The sequence below is a fragment of the Phocoena sinus genome, chromosome 11 (assembly GCF_008692025.1).
Source record: "Phocoena sinus isolate mPhoSin1 chromosome 11, mPhoSin1.pri, whole genome shotgun sequence".
Lineage (NCBI taxonomy): Eukaryota > Metazoa > Chordata > Mammalia > Artiodactyla > Phocoenidae > Phocoena > Phocoena sinus.
Window position 1 is genome coordinate 35,864,616 of NC_045773.1, and position 19,523 is coordinate 35,884,138.

Sequence of the window (19,523 nt, forward strand, 5' to 3'; positions counted from 1 at the left end):
TATTACGGAGGCCAGTGAATAGTTTGTTCCTTTAGACAGATGAGGCCAGGGAAGGGAGTGTTTCTTGGTTGGTGGGCTGGGTGCCTCAGAGAAGGGGCTTTGGCTACTTTAATAGAGCCTCTTAGTACGGTCACAGTATTTAACTCACTTGGAGGCATAGGCACACAAACCACACGTTCTCTCAAACGGGAAAGGCGATGCGGCGCAACCACGCTGACTCGTCCGAACCCGGTCCACTTAAAGGGCCAGATCTTCCCGTGTCCCGCCTCCGCCCTACAAAATCGCCAATCAGCGAACGAGCCGCTCCGTGACGCTATCTTCTTGCGACAAAGCCGGCCGTCTGAGGCGTTTACTGGTGACGGACCCCGGGCGCTGAGGCTATGAGCCCCCGGGAGGTGCTGGGCCAGGCGGCCCGGCTGGCCTCCTCTGGTCTCCTCTTGCAGGTACTCTGCCGGGCCGTTCCCCAGCCGGGACTCACGGGGAGGTGGCCCTGGGGCCCTTGAGAGCCCATCCCGGGGCAGACCCAGCCCTGGCGTGGACCCCGCTACTACTGAGGGGTTCCGCAAGAGGCGGTGGCGGCGGCGGCCGAGAGGGGACACCTGGGCCCGGAGCTGGGAGCCTGCGTCCAGAATCCTGGCTGGGAGACTGCAAACAAACCACTTTCCTTTTGAGCATTATTTATCCCATATGGCAGTAGGGGAAGGTTAGATCAGGCGGCAGGGGTGCCTCTGGTGCTTTAGAATCTCACATATTTTTAAGGCAAGGGTTTATTTTTTCCATGTCCCACTCCTTACCCTCAAACACTTTTTTCAAACTCTGACTCCCACTGAGTTCAGAGAGACAGTATGGCATGGCGAAGAACAGGGACCTGGGCTCAGACAGGCCTGGACTGGAATCTTGGTTCTACCATGTCCTTGTTGCATGACCCAGGACAAGTGACTTCACCTGCTAAGCCTCAGCTCCTCCTCAGAAAATGGAGGTAATAAGAGTACCTAGCTCATAAGGTTGCTGTGAGGCTAGGTTGGGGTTATTTGGATAATTGCACTTAACAGTAGTATGCTCTGGCTCTTAGTATGCACTCTTCCTTAAGGCAGTGTACCTGGGACAAGTCACTTTCCCTTCTTGGCCCAAATTTTCACGTCAGATATGGTGCATGCCAGTTGATCCAAATGGTATTGTAAAGATTCTTTTAACCCTAGAACCTGGTCATCCTAAGTCATGTGGCTCAGTTTCTCTGTGTCCTGCTCTTGACCCGTTCAACCTTTCCTCACAAAAGTCCTGAATCTACCTTTCCCCTTGTTTTAGAGAGGCAGCATTTCACATAGAGGTTAGGAGAAAGCACTAGGCAGACTAGGGCTCAAGTTTGGGCCTTGCCACTTGCTAGATGCCTGCACTTGGGGAAAATCTCTTGACTTCTACAATCATCAGTTTCCCCATCTTAAATGAGAACAATAATGCAACCTCATAATGTCATTAGGGAGATTAGGTGAAATGCCTAAGTGCCTGGCATAAGTACTTAATAAATGTTAGCTAGTTTTATTATGGTAATATGAATTTTGAAAATGGTCACTGTAGGGGTGAAATGAGCCAATCTATGTAAGGCATGTAGAAGAATTCCTTGCACAAGATATGCACTTAATAAACGTTAGCTAGTCATCTAACGCTAAATTAGGTGAACCCTAAGTTACTTAATTGTGTTTTTTTTTTCTATTTCACAACATTAATAACTGTTTGAATTCAGTGCTTTAGCCACAGTGTTGATTGTTCAACCTTTGATGATACCTTACTACTGAGATTAGCTTCATTAAAAGAAAACAAGTCATAGCAGAAAACACTAGACTAGGAGTCGGGTGGCCTTACCCATAAGGTCATGCTGGGTCATTTGCTTGCCATGTGGGCAAATCCCTTTGCTCTGAGTTTATTTGCTTCCCATGCATTCACCAGGTTGCTTTTAGGGGTCAGGTAATTAACAGATGTGAAAGGGCTTTTTTTTTTTTTTTAAACTGTTAAGTCCTTTACAAAGTTAAATGAAGACTGTTGCTAATAAGGCACGGAACAAATACTGGGGAGTGTGAGCAACCTCATAGCTTCATTAGCTCAAACCTTTATTCAGACCAATTAGGAGATATGGATATAGCCTAAGACATTAAGTTTCTTAGTGATAACTTTGAAGTTAACATAAATGTGTGCATGTGGTTTTTTTTAAAATAGCTATAATCTTTAGGTTTCTTGGAGTGTTTTAATTCAGTCTTGTGTGCTTTCTCAAATTACAATGCAGACGCTTGAGGTAGCTTTGCAATTACATTGTGTTCTGAAAGAACTTAAGAGCTTATTCTCTAACTCTGAGCCAGCCATAGTGTATTAATGCCTTTCATTTGTATGCATTTTTCAAAAATGCTTTCACTTCCACGATGTTTTTTGATCCTTGTCATCAACTCTCTGTGATAGGTAGCCTCACTTGACAGGGATGAAAACTGAGGCTTACAGAATTTAGAAGATGATGGGTTTAGCTAAATGGTGAGTTGAGACTCTCAGCTGAGTACTTTTTCTGTTAAGAGCTGCATGAATTGGCTTCAAATCTCTAAAATTGAATACAGAATTTGGTGTCTACGTACCCGCATGTTTCTAAGGAGAGGCTACCAAGCTTTCATCAGACTTTGAAAAGATCACCTTTGACTCCATAAAGGTTAACACTGTGATACCTTGGCTTTGGAGACCTTGCTGCTCTGTGACACTTCAGGGACAGTGTTAGACTGCAATCTCCCTTTTTGGTCATACCTTGCCCCGGAGATTTTCAGACCACTATGGTCCATTGGCATAGTTTGATTGAATTTTCCAGATTGCAGCTGTTCACGTGTAACTCTGAGAGTGCTTGACACAGAAGTGATCTGTCATTTGCTCTGGAGTGCCCTTGAGTTACTCTGTGTTGCTGCCAGGATGCAGAGGGGGTGTCACTTAGTGAGGCTTGCACCCCAGCCATCATCCCCATTTGGCAGCCTCACTTAATTGCAACCTGTTTTTCTCTGTCTCATGGGAAGAATTCTTTGTTCAGGTGGTTTTCTTGAATTCACAGGCTTGAAAGTCTCAGGATATATCCTTTTCAAAAGGTGATAGCTGGACTCTGTTTTCCTTTCCCCTCTATTTTATAGTATCTTATTGCAGTTGTTTGAAAGGTATTTCACTTCCTCTCTGGAAAGTGGCAAATATTCAGTAAATAAACATAGCCTTTTCTGTTTTCTAATTGAGAAACCGAAGTTCAAAGAGATTAAATGTCATTGTCGGATCCTTAGATATAACTAGGCAAAGAAGGAGAAGTTAGATTCCGTGATTCCTGGTAAATCTGCTATATTCTGCAGACTCCCACTTGCTAAGTGTGGTGCTCTTTCTAAACAGGCTGGAGGGAGGGCCAGTGTGAAGCACTAACTAGAATTCCCTTTCTGCTCCCTAGAATTCCATTTCTGCTTTCTGCCTGACTGAACTTGAAGAAATTCAGTGAATCTGTCAGGGCCTCCCTCTTCTAATCAGTAAATTAGGGAGACTTCCACATGCCTTCTTGGGTTCTTTGACCATTGCATGAGAGTGCCGAGAGACCCCAAGGAATGAGATTTCAGAAGCAGTGCAGACAAGTTGACCATTTTAAAGAGAATCTCTCTGGCGAAGCTGCTGTATGTCATTACATTAAGAAGAGCAGCCATCTTGTGTTCTTTTCAGCAAAGTAAACCTTCCCAATATAATTTATTCTTATCTATTTTTTTTCTTTTTCTGTAGGTGTTGTTTCGATTGATCACCTTTGTCTTAAATGCATTTATTCTTCGCTTCCTGTCAAAGGAAATCGTTGGCATAGTGAATGTCAGGTAAGAAGGGGTGTACCCTGGCATTGTCCACAACTCACATCCCTAGTTGGGTTTTCTTCAAACTCTGTACCTGTGTGTCACCCTTGGATTTTAGAAGCATGGACCTTTACCAGAAGCAGAGTGTTTCAGCAGTGGGCTGAAGAGAAGCATTAGGCGATGTTGCTTTTAATGGACCCATGGTGTGTTTTCCATTAGCAGCCTCCAAATACACATTTCTCTGCCCGCTCTTCTGCTGTGCCTTAGAACCCAGGAGAGGAGTGGGAGTAATTCACTGCAAACTCCAACTCAGGTATAATCCTGTGTTCTCATCCTGCTGACAGCAAAGGAAGCAGGAATTCTGCACATCGTGAGGATGTGCTTTGTAATTGCAGGGCTGGAACAGCCACCTTCCTTCCCTCCTCGGTGAATTTTATAATTGGAAAGTGGCAGTGGGATGAGAGCTGTGTCCTTGTCATTAGTTCCTTGGAAGCTCTTAGAAAGCCAACTTGCTTTGTCTTTTAGATTCTGTTTCTTCTACTCTCCTCCTGTCTGTTTAAGGACACCCACACATATTCTGTCTTCACAAATGACACAAAAGTATATGAAGTGATGTGAGTGCTCAGTATAGCTCAGCTTCCCAGGTGTGTCTCCATGTCTTAGTAAACAAGACATTATGTTCCAGACAGCATTTCACATCTAATATTTACCGAACATATGCTCTTGGCTCTGTTCTTAGAGCTTAGAGAAGGGTCTCAAACTTTGATGGGCAAAGGAATCATCTGGAGAGCTTTGCAATTGGTAGGACTGAGGAGGTGCCCGGGAATCTGCACTTTGACAAGTTTTTCAGGTGATTTTGAAATAGGGACCATACTTTAAGAAATGCTCTTTTTGGAACTTCCCTGGTGGCGCAGTGGTTAAGAATTCGCCTGCCAATGCAGGGGACACGGGTTCGATCCCTGGTCTGGGAAGATCCCACGTGCCATGGAGCAACGAAGCCCATGTGCCACAACTACTGAGCCTGCACTCTAGAGCCTGCAAGCCACAAGTACTGAGCCCACGTGCCACAACTACTGAAGCCCACCCGCCCTGGAGCCTGTGCTCCACAGCAAGAGAAGCCCCTGCAATGAGAAGCCCGTCCACCACAACGAAGAGTAGCCCCAGCTGCCGCAATTAGAGAAAGCCTGCACACAGCAACGGAGACCCAACACAGCCAAAAATAAATTAATTAATTAAAAAAAAAAAAGAAATGTTCTTGTAAAAGCAGGAAGGAAGAGGGCCAAGGCCTCTTAGGTACTCAGACTTTAAAGCAGTTTGGGCCCCTCCCCACTGGCCTCTCCCAGATTTGCAGATCCCTGCATTGACAGCCCTTGTCTGGCCTGTCCACCTGCTTAACATATAGTTCAGTCTCATTGGGACAGAAGCACTGGGTCACAGAATGGTCCCTGGACAACCTCAGGTACCTTAGCCCTGGGCCATCCTCATTCTAGCTTCATCCAATCAACTGCCTGTTGGGGAAGGGGAACTGTAGCTACTCTTTGCTAAGGTGCAGGAGGGTCCACCTAGGTAAGCCCGTAAGGAGGAATGTGGGCAAGCCTTGCCCATCTGGGTTGCAGCGGCCCCAGTAGTGGTTGCCAGCCTCATTGCCTGTGTTGAGATTCTCTACTCAATAGAGCCTCAGCTTCTTTCATAGGGGTCATTAGGTCACCAGTCTCAGGGTGGCCAAGAGGCCTTCTTGCTGTGTGCGGTCATATCTTGTCCTTTTTTCCTCCTTATGGTCAGAGCCACACCTCTGTATAGGCACAAAGGCTGCAGTCTTTGGGGGCCTCTGTGGCAGTTTCTGTCCTAGGCATAACTCTTATAGGCACACACTCATATGTCCCTTGTTTGGTTCCTAACTCTCCTATTGTATGGATCAGATTAGCTGGGGAGGGGGCTTCTGTAAGAAACCATTGCCCCCTACCAATCACCACCAGTGATGTATGACCAAGACTTTTCCTCCTCCCGATTGCTAGCAAAATCCCAGAAGTTGTCTCTGTCAAAAAACTAGACATCCTGTTGATTGCTCCTTTTCCTTTACAGGCTAACACTGCTTTACTCTACCACCATCTTCCTGGCCAGAGAGGCCTTCCGCAGAGCATGTCTGAGTGGCAGCACCCAGCAGGACTGGAGCCAGACCCTCAACCTCCTGTGGCTAACGTGAGTTGTGCTTTGGCTGGAGACGGTTTCACGGAGGCAAGCGTGATAAGTGTGAGAAATTAAACAGCAACACTTGCCTAAAGCTGAATAGTTTCCAGCTTGGGTTTTGCAGTGAGCTTCTGGGCCCTTGGCGTGGGACAGGAAGGGGAGAACATCTGTGTGAAGTAGCATCCCTGGCTATTTTCTCTCCGGATGGCCAGGAGCCAGGAGGAAGCTCCGGGTAGGGGTTTCTGTGCCACGTTTCTAACCCCACTCCTACCCTCTTTGGAGGCTGTTTCTGCTATTTTGATTGCCGCTGGGCCTGTGCCATCTTTTTTATTCCTAACCTTTTTCCTTAGAGTGTTTTCTGTGCTTTTAACAGCCAATTATTATTTTTTGAAAGCCTTTTAAGGGTTTCTTTGTATCTCTCCTCAATTTTGTTATGTTGATTTCAGTTCTGAGCCTTTTAGAATATTCTTGAGGACCAAGTACATCAGCTAAAAATTGTAATGGCTTTTCTGCAGTTCGATCCCTGCCAGGAGGGCTAGTGATTAAAATGCTTTCCCAGTCTTGCCCTTGCATAACTCCTTATTACCTCATGAAGATGGCTGTCATAAGGGCCGGTAGGTGTTTATTTTATTAGAGGAATGACTGTTAGCGACCCAGTCATATTGAAGTGCTCTCTGGTCACACCTAAAGGGATACTGTGCACTGGACTACCAGTTATTTGAGGTACAAGGACCAGCTGTATACCGTCCTTCAGTTATTCTAGTGCAAACAGCAGGCACTTCTGGGAGTTTTACTTACGAGTCATTGTAACACAGTGGATAGGAGTGCAGGCTTTGGAGTTAGATCAGGATTGGGTCCTACTTCTGCCCTGAATAGCTGTCTATGACCTTGGCCAAATTACCCAATGCTTGTCAGCCTTAGTTTCCTCATCTTTTAAATGGGGGTAATGACAGAGTATCATTGTGAGGAGTCAGTGAGATAAAGGGGGTGAATCATATGCCTGGCATGTAGTAAGTGCCTGAATAAGTGGTAGCTATTTTTATTATGACTATATTTCTTTTCTGTTCAATGTTACTATTTTAACATATTTTTATTTTTATATTTAGCATATTAAGAGACATTTTTTCCGTTTTCTAGAGTCCCTTTGGGTGTGTTTTGGTCCGTGTTCCTGGGGTGGGCCTGGCTACAGTTGCTCGCAGTGCCCGATCCTGACGTCATCCCCCACTATGGAACTGGAGTAGTGTTGTTTGGGTTCTCGGCAGTGGTGGAACTTCTGGGAGAGCCCTTCTGGGTCTTGGCACAAGCACATATGTTTGTCAAGCTTAAGGTCAGTGTGCCTTCTGCTGTGAATGAGAAATGAGAAGAATAGGAGAAAGAGTGGTGTTTAAAAAATGCTTTTATAGGAGAGAATGGTCTTTTCAGATTTGCATCTAAAAAAATATTTGGAAAAAGGTAACATGATCAGTTCAGTTCATTCACTTGAGATTTGTCAGATGAGTTTGGTTGAAGTTTACCTCTGCTACACTATTAACGAAGAACAGGTTTTGTTAATAGCGAAGTTATTAGTGTAAATAAGAATTTAAAAGGACGTTTTTCAGATTTTTCTAGTGATTCTATTCAGTTGTATATGGATATTAACTTTTCATCTTTTAAAATATATTATTTGATACATACAAAAGAATATAGTGTGTAACATATATGTAAATCTTAAAACATGATAATATACTGAAGGTCCATGAACCTACCACCCAACCTAAGAAGTAGAACATTATTAATACTGTGTCCAATCATATGCCCCACCCCTACCACCAGGGTAACCACTATTCCAGATTTTCTGGGATTCCTTTGCATCTTTAGATTTTAATAATGTTTGTAAAGTGTACCCTTTACCATGAGTTTGCAGGTGATTGCTGAGAGCCTGTCAGTAATCCTCAAGAGCATCCTGACAGCTTTTCTCGTGGTGTGTTTGCCTCACTGGGGACTGTATATTTTCTCTTTGGCCCAGGTAAGAGTTATGACTTTTAACTTTTGTATAATCTGTTTCTCCATCTGTTTTTTACTTCTTGTTTCTGTTACTCCGTGATTTACATTTGCAGTATTCATGCATGTGGAGAAGGCTGGGAGCTCTAGAAAGGTGGTCTTGGCACTGCTTCTCCTCTGGCTGCCATGTCCATCCTGCTGCATACACTGACACCACTGGTGTTTGTGGGGACCTGGTGAGGGCCACATCCGGCCTTGTTGTCAGACATAAAAACTCCTTTAGACATTCTGTGGGCAAGCCCAGCCCGTATCCAACTGATCTTTGATTGTCTGGCAATCCTGTGGAGGAGAGAAAAAGCAGTAAGGGGGTGGGGTGGGAATCAAATTACATGTGTGTTATTTTCCCTGGATTTCAATCAATAGTTTTCAGAATAGCAGGAAACTCTGCCAAGCCTGTTTTAAACTTAGATTGAAATCTCTCATAATTCAGAGGGTGTGAATCTAGTCATAGGAGGTACGTTTTCATTTTTAGCAGTTTTGGCTTCAATTCCATCTCATTTTCTAGTTCTAGTTCATATTTCTAGTTCTATTAAAAATGTAACTACAGTACTAATGCTAATTTAAAAACTGAAAAAGATCATATAGTTATCAGACCATCTCATAGTACAAACTACTTTGTAATTTTTCTTAATGTATTGGAAGACAAGTTAAAATTCTTAGTAATGATTTATGTGAAAATGTTTCCCATGTCCTAGGCAAAAAGTACAAATATTTCTGCGAAACATAGAAGAGCTAGATTTAAAATTATAGATTAAGAATGAGGGGCTTCCCTGGTGGCGCAGTGGTTGAGAGTCCGCCTGCCGATGCAGGAGACACGGGTTCGTGCCCCGGTCCAGGAGGATCCCGCGTGCCGAGGAGCGGCTAGGCCCGTGAGCCATAGCCATGGCTGCTGAGCCTGCGCATCCGGAGCCTCTGCTCTGCAACGGGAGAGGCCACAACAGTGAGAGGCCCGCATACCGCAAAAAAAAAAAAAAAAAAAAAAAAAAAAAAAAGAATGAGGGGCTTCCCTGGTGGTGCAGTGGTTGAGAGTCCGCCTGCCAATGCAGGGGACGCGGGTTCATGCCCCGGTCCGGGAAGATCCCACATGCCGCGGAGCACCCAGGCCCTGAGCCATGGCCGCTCAGCCTGCACGTCTGGAGCCTGTGCTCTGCAACGGGAGAGGCCACAACAGTGAGAGGCCCGCGTACCGCAAAAAAAAAAAAAAAAAAAAGAATGAGAATTGCTTCCTAAAAGTAGCTTGCTACAATTGCATATTTTAGAGAAGTTATCTCTGATTATTTTTGCCATGTTTTATTAGATCTAGAACTACAGTTCTCAACATTCATCATTGTTTGTGATGGACTCTCCCTAATAGGATAGGAGGGCAGTAGAGATGCCCAGTTATTGGTTGACTCTTCTTGGGAAAGTTACTTGCATTATGACTTTCTCATTGTCATAGTTCCCACCCAGGATACGTCATAGATCATAGGTCAGCTAGGCCAATTCTGAGTTTATTGACATCCTTATTATAAGATTTCTGAGAGCACTTCTCTGGTATATTCTCTGTCAGTCTCTGTGGGAGAGGTGTAAGAGCCAACAGCACCTCATATCAGCAGGCGAGCCCCACCTATGGTTCTGGGATTCCCCTTTCTCCAACCTGCCTCCAGGTTCCTCCTTGAACTGGCCCCTCTCCCCATGGCATCATAGCTCAAATAAAAGAGTCACTGTAGAATATATAAAGAAATCTTACAACTCAACAACAAAAAGACAAACCATCCCAAAAGTGGGTCAAGGACTTGAATAGACATTTTTCCAAAGAAGATACACAAATAAATAGCCAATAAGCACATGAAAAGATGCTCAACATCATTAGTCATTAGGCAAATGTAAATCAAAACCGCAATGAGATACCACTTTACAGCAGTTAGGATGGCAAGTATCAAAAAGATAGAAAATGACAAACACTGGTGAAGATATGGAGAAATTGGAACACTCATACATTGCTAGTGGGAATGTAACATGGTGCAGCTGCTGTGGAAAACAATTTGGCAGTTCCTCAAAAAGTTAAATGTAGAAGTGCCATATGATCCAGCAATTCCACTCCTAGGTATATACCCAAAAGAACTGAAGATGGGTGTTCAAACAAAATTTTGTACATGGATGTTCATAGTAATACTATTCACAATAGCCAAAAGGTGGAAACAACCCAAATGTTCATCAGTTGATGAATGGATAAACAAAATGTGGTATATCTATACAATAGAATATTATTCAGCATAAAAATGAAACACTGATACGTGCTACAACATGGATGAACCTTGAAAACATGACACCAAGTGAAAGAAGCCAGACACAAAAGGCCGCCTATTATATGTTTCCATTAATATGTAATGTCCAGAATAGGGGAGTCTGTAGAGACAGAAAGCAGATTAGTGGTTGCCAGGGGCTGGGGGAATGGAGAGGGACTGCTTAATGGGTCCAGAATTGCCTTTTGGAGTAATGAAAAATGTTCTGGAATTAGATAATGGTGGTTATTGTACAACATTGTGAATGTACTAAAAGCCACTGCCATTATATGCTTTAAAATGGTTAAAATAGTCAGTTTATGTGAATATTTCCTCAATTAGGAAAAGGGGAAGGGATCATGTAGTTAGGATACTCTGTAAAGAGGTTGTTGCTCTTCCCCAGGCTCTGGTCAGCAGGAAGATGGAGAGAGGCAGGGAAGGGGGCTAGAAAAGGGTGCTTGTTACAGAGGATGTTGGCATCAGGTGGTGTGGCTCCCCACAGCGCTGCTTGTGTCTTAAAGGGTTTGAGGCGTGAAAGAAGGAGAGTAGATGACGAGTCTGTCCTCAGGCATGGATGGGCGTGGAGAGCAGAGGAGCCTACACCTGCTAAATCCAGACTCCTCTTAGTGTGTTTACTAAAGGAGCAGCCTTGGTGTTTCCCGATTGAAAGTGGGGCCTGGAGGTCCCAGTACTTCTTAAGCTAGTGTGCACTGTTCTCAGGGGCAGAGGGGATAAGGGAGCTTACGAAAAGGGGCTCTTTCGTTTTTTGTTTTTTTTTCCCTGCGATGCCACGCAGCTTGTGGTACCTTATTGTAGTTCCCTGACCAGGGGTCGAACCTGGGTGCCCGGCATTGGAAGTGCAGAGTCCTGACCACTGGACTACTAGGGAATTCCTGAAAAGGGTCTCTTTGGATACTCCTCCCCAACCTGCAGACAAAACCCCAGGCTGCTGCTCATGGCTAGAAGACATCTTTTTGTCCTAGATGGGAAGAGGAAGGGGTGGAGCCTCTTAGCACCCTGTCCCTCCCCATCCTGTAGTAGCTCTTGCCCTACCCATGCACTAGGCAGAAAGGAGAGCCAGCAGCTCAGTTCTGCTTTTTAATCATAGTGTCACAGGTTTCTGGGGTTCATGGAAAACCCCCAGCCCTAGATGATGGACAAGTCCCTGGATACTAGCACAGCTGGAACACATGGATTCTCAAGGTGTACTGTCTACTTGGGAGAGCCCTACCTTTGTCCAAATACGAATCTTCGGAGAACGTATCTGACATTGCTGTGGTGGTTGTCCTAGTGGATGTCTGTCACGGAACTTATGTTCTGCCTGCCTGGAAGAACTTCTGTTCTCCCAGTCAGGTGAAGTGTGACACTTTCCCTAGAGATGCTGCAGTGGAGCTGGGTCATACTCAGTAGTGCTGTTTTCCAGAGGGTGAGACATTGCTCCATAGAAAGTACAGTTAATTAAGACAGTTCTATTTCTTGACTGGCCTTTGAGGTCAGCTCTATAGGTGTATCTTAATTATGCTTACATTAAAACAGTGTAATTTAAACCCATTGTTTTCTTTTTTCAGCTTTTCTATACTGCAGTTCTGGTGCTCTGCTATGTTATTTATTTCACAAAGTTACTGGGCTCCCCAGAATCAGCCAAGCAACAAGTTCTTCCTGTCTCCAGAATGACAGATCTGTTACCCACTATTACGAGAAGTAGAGTAAGTAATGTATTTTGTCTGTTATCATTTTAATCACAGATGCTAGTTATCCTTGAGGGAAAGAAATAACAACTTTATTGCTTATTGTTATAATAATAAAGATAATTTGATAACTCATGTCTATGGAGTGCTTGTTATGTGCTCAGCCAGGGTTTCTAAATCTTGTCACTATTGACAGTTTGGGCCAGACAATTTTTGTTGTGGGAGCTGTCCTTTGCATTGTAGGATGTTTAGCAGCGTTCTTGATCTTTACCCACTAGATACCAGGAGGTACCACCCCCAAGTTGTAACAACCAAAAATATCTCCAGACACTGTGGAGTGTCCCCTGGGGGACAGAATTGCCCCCAGTTGAAAATCACTCTGCCAGCCCCTGTGCTGGATGATTTACATACCTTATTTAATGCTTATAACAACTCTTTGGGGATGACATTATTACTTCTATTTTAGCGTTGAGGAGCTGAGGCTTAGCAACTAAATTACCTGCCCAAGGTGAGGGTCAGAGTGAGGACAGGAGCTGGAGTGGCGTGAATCCCAGCAGAGCACAGGGCTCTCACCACTGTGCTCACTCTCTCTGTTCTGCTGCGTCTCTTGGTTTTTCCCGGGACTGACCTCCAGCACAGATAGTCTGGAGGGTGCTGACAAAGCAGGGAGGGGCCCTGCAGAGTTCCTTCGCCTAGTGTCAGGCTGCTCTCTCAGGTGATCCACTTCCCCACGTAGACCATTGAGGATTCCAGAGGCTGATGTGTGAGAGCAACTTTCAGTCCATTTGACTTTTATCTCCTGACTCTCGTGGGGTCAGTGCTAGTGTCTCTAGCCCAGGAGCCGTGCATGTGATGTCTTACCTTGTCGCCTCTGCACAGATGCTCTGTGACCTGCTCCATCTGGGCTGATGCACTTTCCCTTTTTCTCGTACTTATTTGCTTGCTGGATGTGGTGCACTTAGTTGAGGGAAGGCTTCAGCTGGACTTCTCCTTATAGCTCTTTTGTGATTACTTGAAAATGTAATAAAGTATTTGGGACTTAAGTCTCAGAACTTAAGGAATCTTGTTATGCAACTTTTCAAGAAAAACGAGAAATTATGTAGCAAAGCCAGATATGTTCTTATTTGTTATATGAGAGTTCTCCATTCTGATCAACTAGATCTTACCTTTAACCTAAATCAACATGACAATTTTTGGATACCATGGTGCCTTATCTGCAGGCTTAACAGATCAGGACTCCAGATCACTTCTCTTGCCTGGAGCTTCTGCTCCCTACCCACAGAGCGGGTCTGAGAGTGCAGAAAAGTCCCCCTCCCTGAGCGCTCCCCAGGGCCCAGCTGTACCAAGCCTGGCCAGCTTTTCATACTGGACCAGCACCTGCACCCAGCAGTATTTTGGAAAGGAGCATTTTTACTGTTAATACAGGCAAAGAGAGAGAGGGTAAGGAAAAGAGTTTGACAAGTGTGTACTTAACCCTGTGACGGGCTCAGAACTCCAACCTTCAGTTTCCTTATCTGTCAAATGGGCATAATAAGAATACCTCCCTCCTAAGGTGGTTGTGAGAGCCAGATGAGATGGGGCATATAAGGTGCTTAACACTGTGGCCTGGCATGAGTGCACATCCATAAGTGACAGCCCACACCATCATCAGCATCCCACTGCTGCTCTGAGAGCAGGAGTAGCTCCACTCAAGCATCCTAGCCAGGCAGACGCTGATGACATTGCTGAGAGCTCAGCGGTTTCATCTGGCAATCTGTCCCGAAAGTACCCATGCTCATGTTGTCAGGACAGAAGTCTTGACCTTAAGAAGGTTGGGTGTACCTGTCACACATGATGGTGGCAGCGTTCCTGCTGACAGAACACAGCCCCTGCTGGGTGTTCTCTGGGATACAGACACGTAGGAAGGTGACTGCTTAGCCTCAGGGCGTTTCCTGTGCATTTGGGAGGTAGTAGATACAGATCTGAAGCCTGCAGGACTCTCTCCAGACCTCAGGGTCCTCACTTTTAAGGTGAGATTGTTGGTCTACACAACCTCTGAGGCCCCTCTTAAAGACTTACAGAATTCTGTGAAAGTATTTGAACTTTGACAAAGAGCCATTATAACTGCCATTGACTGCACACTTACTCTGTGCCCGGCCTTAGGCTAAGTACTGTACTTGGACTTCTGTCCTTAATCCTCTTAGTAATCCTATGAGGTAAATACTATTGTCTCCCATTTTACAGGTGAGAAAACTGAGGTTCAGAGACATTAGGTGATGAACCCCAAATCACACAGCTGGCTTTGGACCCACTTCTCTCTAACTTCTGTCTATGGAAAAACTTTAGTCTGTGTGTTTAAATCTCTATGCTATGAAGTCTTCCAAAAGAAATTGGCTTATTGCCCAAAGTAATTATTTATTTACTTAAAGATTGGGAGATTCCAGGTAGAACAATTCATTTATTCAAGTTTACTTTTTTAAAGAGAAAAGAAACGAGACAAATCTGAATGCAGTGGATGACTACACCAGCAACATGCCTAACTCGGCTGTCCAGAGCAGCTTTCTGCCCTGGGGGCTCCCTTCTACGAAACTGGTCAAAAAATTGCATTCACAATCAACTTGACCAAATTGGGAGATTTCTTGCCTCCTCTTATAGAATTCCATCTTCTTTTTTTTTTAATTAATTAATTTTTGGTTGCATTGGGTCTTTGTTGTTGTGTGTAGGCTTTCTCTAGTTGCGGTTAGCGGGGTCTACTCTTCGTTGTGGTGCGTGGGCTTCTCATTGCGGTGGCTTCTCTTGTTGCGGAGCACGGGCTCTAGGCGCGCTTGCTTCAGTAGTTGTGGCTCACAGGCTCTAGAGCACAGGCTCAGTAGTTGTGGCATGTGGGCTTAGTTAATCTGCGACATGTGGGATCTTCCCGGACAAGGGCTCAAAACCGCGTCCCCTGCATTGGCAGGTGGATTCTTAACCACTGCGCTACCAGGGAAGTCCAGAATTCTCTCTTCTTTAATGTTACCTATTTAGCCTTAAAATAATGACATCTCAAATAACGGCTGCCTTTTACATCTTTTCTATTCTTTGACACTTCTGAGGGATTTAATATGAGAGATCAGCTAGCATTCAAGTAAAGCTGAGGAATTTAACATAGCAAGCATGTACTAAGCAGTATCCTGTTTTAAGCACTGTACCAGGTGCCCTGAGTGAGGTCCCTGTGCTCATAACTTGCACTGTGGTGGGGAGATAACATGTGTACTCTGCTAACTACACTGTGTGTCTAGTGTTAACAAGATAGAAGCACAGAGAAAGAACTGATGAATTCCATCTGCAAGCGTCAAGGAAGGCTTCATGGAGGAAGCTGCTTTTGAGCCAGGCCTTGACGCCTGAGCGGGCAGAGGTGAAGGTGCACCTGTGGTAGAAATGAGCATTCGTGGCTGTAGGAAGGAAGAACATTTGCTCAGGGCCTGTTATGTGCCCATCACCGTGTTGGAATTGGGATTGCAGAGATGACTGGGTCCTTAGGTTGGTTGGACAGCTGGGGAGGGGAGAGGTGAGGAAGCAAAAGGGGGAAGGAGGTGACGGCGTGCTGGTCTAGAGCCGGGTAGTAATGGCCTCAGTGCTGCCAAGTGCAATTCAAGGACAGTGGAGCCTAATGAAAGGTTTTTGAACAGTACCATGGTCTAATGGCTTGTGTTGGGAAACTTACCATCTGTTACAAATTTATCATGTCTAGTTTTCTCTCATTCAATGCTCATACCAGCTCCAGGAGATAGGACTTCTTATCCCACTTTGTAGGTGAGAAAACTGAGGCTTAGCAAAGTTAAGTATTTTGCCCATGGCCTTTGTAGTCCGTAAGTCAGGAGCTGTAGGGAATTCCCTGGAGGTCCAGTGGTTAGGACTCTGCGCTTCCACTGCAGGGGGCACGGGTTTGATCCCTGGTTGGGGAACTAAGATCCCACATGCTGCCGTGGCCCAGCCAAAAAGAAAAAAGAAAAAAAGGTGTAAGGAATGGGACTTCCCCAGTCTCACCCCTGGATCCAGTGGGTGAGACTCCATGCTCCCAATGCAGGGGACCTGGGTTCAATCCCTGGTTGGGGAACTAGATCTCGCATGCATGCCGTAACTCAGAAGAAGCCCTCATGCCACGACGAAGATCCCTTGTGCTGCAGCTAAGACCCAGCGCAGCCAAAATAAACAACAACAACAAAAAGTCAGGAGCTGTAGTTTGAGCCCCAGTCTCTGAGCTTGAATCCAAAGCCTGAACCCTACCATGAGGAGAGAAAAGGTTGGAAGAGGCAGTGGCAATCATCTATCACTTTTCAAGTGATGAGGACAGTGGACGGTGGGTGGAAGTGGGAGCATGGACGAAACCAGGGCAGTCGATAGCCCTGGAGCGAGAGGGAGAGGAAAGAGTGCTGTGTGGGGTGTGGAGGTGATGGAGGGCAGGGGACAGGACCGTGGCCCTGGTGACTCTTGTCAGTGTGGTAAAGATGCAGCTGGTTGGACCATTCTGAGTCAGAAGTTTGGGGAGTGGAAGAGTGACTCAGGTTAAAGCACAATGAGCCCCTGAGTTCTGATTCCAGACCTTCTCCAGAGGTACTGCACATCACCTTTCCCCACCTGTACCTCAGTTTCTCCATCAGTACCGGGAGGCAGTGGAATGGCTTGTTGGTCACGGGATTCTGGAGAAATTCACAGCCTGTAGACCAGCTCAGCAATACCAACCTAGCTCTTGGGGAAGAGGCCTCTTTTGACCTTCCGAAGTGGCAAATCCATTCAGAACAGAATGGTAAAAGCCCGAAGAGTGCTTCTTTTTTCCACCACTTAGCAGGTGCCTCTGAGAAGAAACCCAATCTCTGATCAGACTTCCTGCCTCTGTGTCCTTAATGAGCATTTTGGAGTTAGTAAGCAGAGTGGCCGTTCCTTCCAAACCATGGGTCCATTTAAATTGAAGACATTAGGAGGAAGGAATGCTCAAGTATAAGCTTGAAGATCAGATGCACTGTCATGATATCACTCTCCTAAAGAACTTTTTATTTTTATTTTTTAAAGAGCTCAGCCACCTTTCCAAATCAATTCACAGCCTAACAACAAGTAGGCTTCACAAAAGCCTTGTGGGCCCACTGTAACTGTTCATTTCCTTTGAAAAGAGCACAGTTACTGCTTTGCAGATCACACCCCTCGCCCCCTCCAGAGGACCACCTGGCATGGAGGGGGCAGAGTGTGAGAGAGAGAAGGTGCTGTACCCAGGCTCCCCTGAAGCCAACTATGGGCGGGATCAGTGTACGAGGATGACATGGTCCACAGTGTCCCCTAGTGGTGTAGGGAGATCTGGCGCTCTTTGTTCTGGGGAAAGGAAATGCCTGGTTTCTTTCTCACCGAGGAAAATTTCCTCCTGGACTAGAGCTACCCCTGGCATTTGGCTCCAGGTCCAATGATGCACTGAAGTCAGTGTGGTTTGGCAGGATTCAGAACTGTCCTCCAAATATGGAAGAAAGGTTCTGAAACCAAAGGGTGAGGAGATTTGAGGACTGGAAATGACTCTTGCTTTCAAAGGGTACTCTAGACTTGCCCTGTCCTAAATTGTAATGTGGACAGGGCAGTGTGGCTACAGAGCATTTGGAATTGAGATGAGCTGTAAGTGCACTCAATACACACTGGATTTCAAAGAATTAATATAAAAAATATGAAATGCTTCTAGTATTTTCATGTTGCAATGATAATATTTGGGGTCAAATCAAATATATTAAAATGAATTTTACCTGTTTCTTTTTACTATTCACTGTAGGCTGCTAGAAAATTAAAAATCATATATATGGCATGCATTATATTTCTACACAGATGGGCTTTGTGCCAAGAGCAGGGGCCCATGTGACTGGGACAGGTTCTACACCTGCCTTTGGGCCAGCTTCCATAGCTAAAATCGACCTTTTAGAGAGGTGGGGTGGGCTTGGCCTTGAGATTCACCCCTTTCCTCCTATATAGCCCCCTGAAATCCCACCTTTCAAAAGTCATCAACTGAGTTAATAAGAACTTTCCAAAATGCAGGTACCCTGAGAATAAGAACCTAACACCTAATATTCTGGAGTCCCAGGATGCCTTCATGTTTGAGGAGAGGCCCCTAGAAGGAACTGGGAGGAAGTAGAAAAAAAGAAATCATGTCCAGCTAGCTTGCCCCTCTCCTGCATTTTGTGGTCAGCTGTCTGGATTTGAGGCTACCTGTCTCTTACAGGTTGACCTCTGCCCTTCCTAAGCATTTGCTTCCTTCTTACCCTCCTTGTCCCTAGGAAATGGGCAGTTTGTTGCTCCCCCTGAGAGTTTGAGAAGAGCCATATCAGAAGTTTGTTTTTTCTTTTCCTTTTCTCTGTCGTTCCAATTCTGTGTGGTTTAACTGACCTGGAAGGCCTTACTTTCTTTTGAAATATACAAGCCAAGCTCATATGCTTTCTGTAAAGGGACCCTGGCTGGCTAAATAAAGCACTAAGACATACATTGAGCAGAACTTGTCCTGCAGCTTGGCATGCTTCAGACGTCTTTTAAGGGAAGAACTGACTGTGAGCTGTGTGTGTTCCATGTGGTCAGCTTACTCTCTGGGCAGCAGCAAGGGGACAGCACATTTCTTTAGGGGTCTCAGTGAATGAATCTTGGGCAGGGCCCACAGGGAGGCTCTTCCACCCAGAGACTTTGTCTTCACATTTAGGAATGTAAGTTCTTTGCCAGGATTCGTTGGATGTTTTCTGTGTGCTTAGCAGTAAATGAAAAATTAGTGGGGACTATCCAAATTGGGATTTAGAGACCAAACTGAGTTTCAGTAGTATTACTGTATTCTTAGACTTGGAATACCTGGAGTTTTTGTTTTATTTTGTTTTTTCTTCTAGGCTTTTGTAAATTGGGAAGAGGCTAAATTGACTTGGAGTTTCTTCAAACAGTCTTTCTTGAAACAGATTTTGACAGAAGGTAAGTAAAAGGTCTCTCTGAGCAGTCAGGAAACTGAAGTATCAGCCAGGGGATTCCATAGAACTGATGATTGCCTAGATGCAGACCACCTGCTGCCTAGAGCCCCCAGGGCAAAGGACCCTCAGAAATGGGAGTTTTTTAAACAAGGAGAGGGAAACTAACATTTATTTAATCTGATACTTCAGTTGTCTAATTTAAATCTCCCCACAGCCTTGTAAGAAAGATATTGTCCCCATTTATTATGGATGAGGAAACTGAGGGTCAGTGAGGTTACATAACTTCTGCAAGAATGAGGAGCAATTTAATTTGAATCCAAGTCTAACTCCAGAACCCATGTTAACAGCGTTTAAACAAATGTATTATAAAAATATTATATCAATTACAGAAAGTTTGGAAAATACAGAAAACTATCTGTAATCTCATTTTCCTAACTTTTTATACACTTCTTTTTCTGCACTTTTTAAGACCATGTTTTTCTCATTTTATTTTCTTTAACAATAAAATTCACCTGTGGGATAGTTTGGTCAGCCTTCCAACTTCTCGGGACTTTCCAGTTTAACAGTGACAGAGCTCTGAAGCAG

General features: G+C 44.9%; 1 protein-coding gene across 3 annotated transcripts in view; it reads left to right on the forward strand.

Annotated features, from left to right (window-relative positions):
* The first annotated feature begins 312 nt into the window (after positions 1 to 312).
* The window catches only part of RFT1 (RFT1 homolog), a 47,006-nt gene continuing 27,795 nt past the window's right edge, over positions 313 to 19,523 (forward strand). For 2 of the 3 annotated variants that reach the window (XM_032649626.1, XM_032649627.1), the window contains exons 1-7: positions 332 to 443; positions 3,769 to 3,854; positions 5,913 to 6,029; positions 7,155 to 7,344; positions 7,921 to 8,022; positions 11,890 to 12,027; positions 18,864 to 18,942. In XM_032649626.1, coding sequence (XP_032505517.1) covers positions 381 to 443; positions 3,769 to 3,854; positions 5,913 to 6,029; positions 7,155 to 7,344; positions 7,921 to 8,022; positions 11,890 to 12,027; positions 18,864 to 18,942 — 775 coding nt within the window. In that variant the 5' untranslated portion in view covers positions 332 to 380. Of the gene's footprint in view, positions 444 to 3,768; positions 3,855 to 5,912; positions 6,030 to 7,154; positions 7,345 to 7,920; positions 8,023 to 11,889; positions 12,028 to 18,863; positions 18,943 to 19,523 lie in introns of all 3 variants that reach the window. The other variant, XM_032649625.1, reaches the window with a different exon arrangement.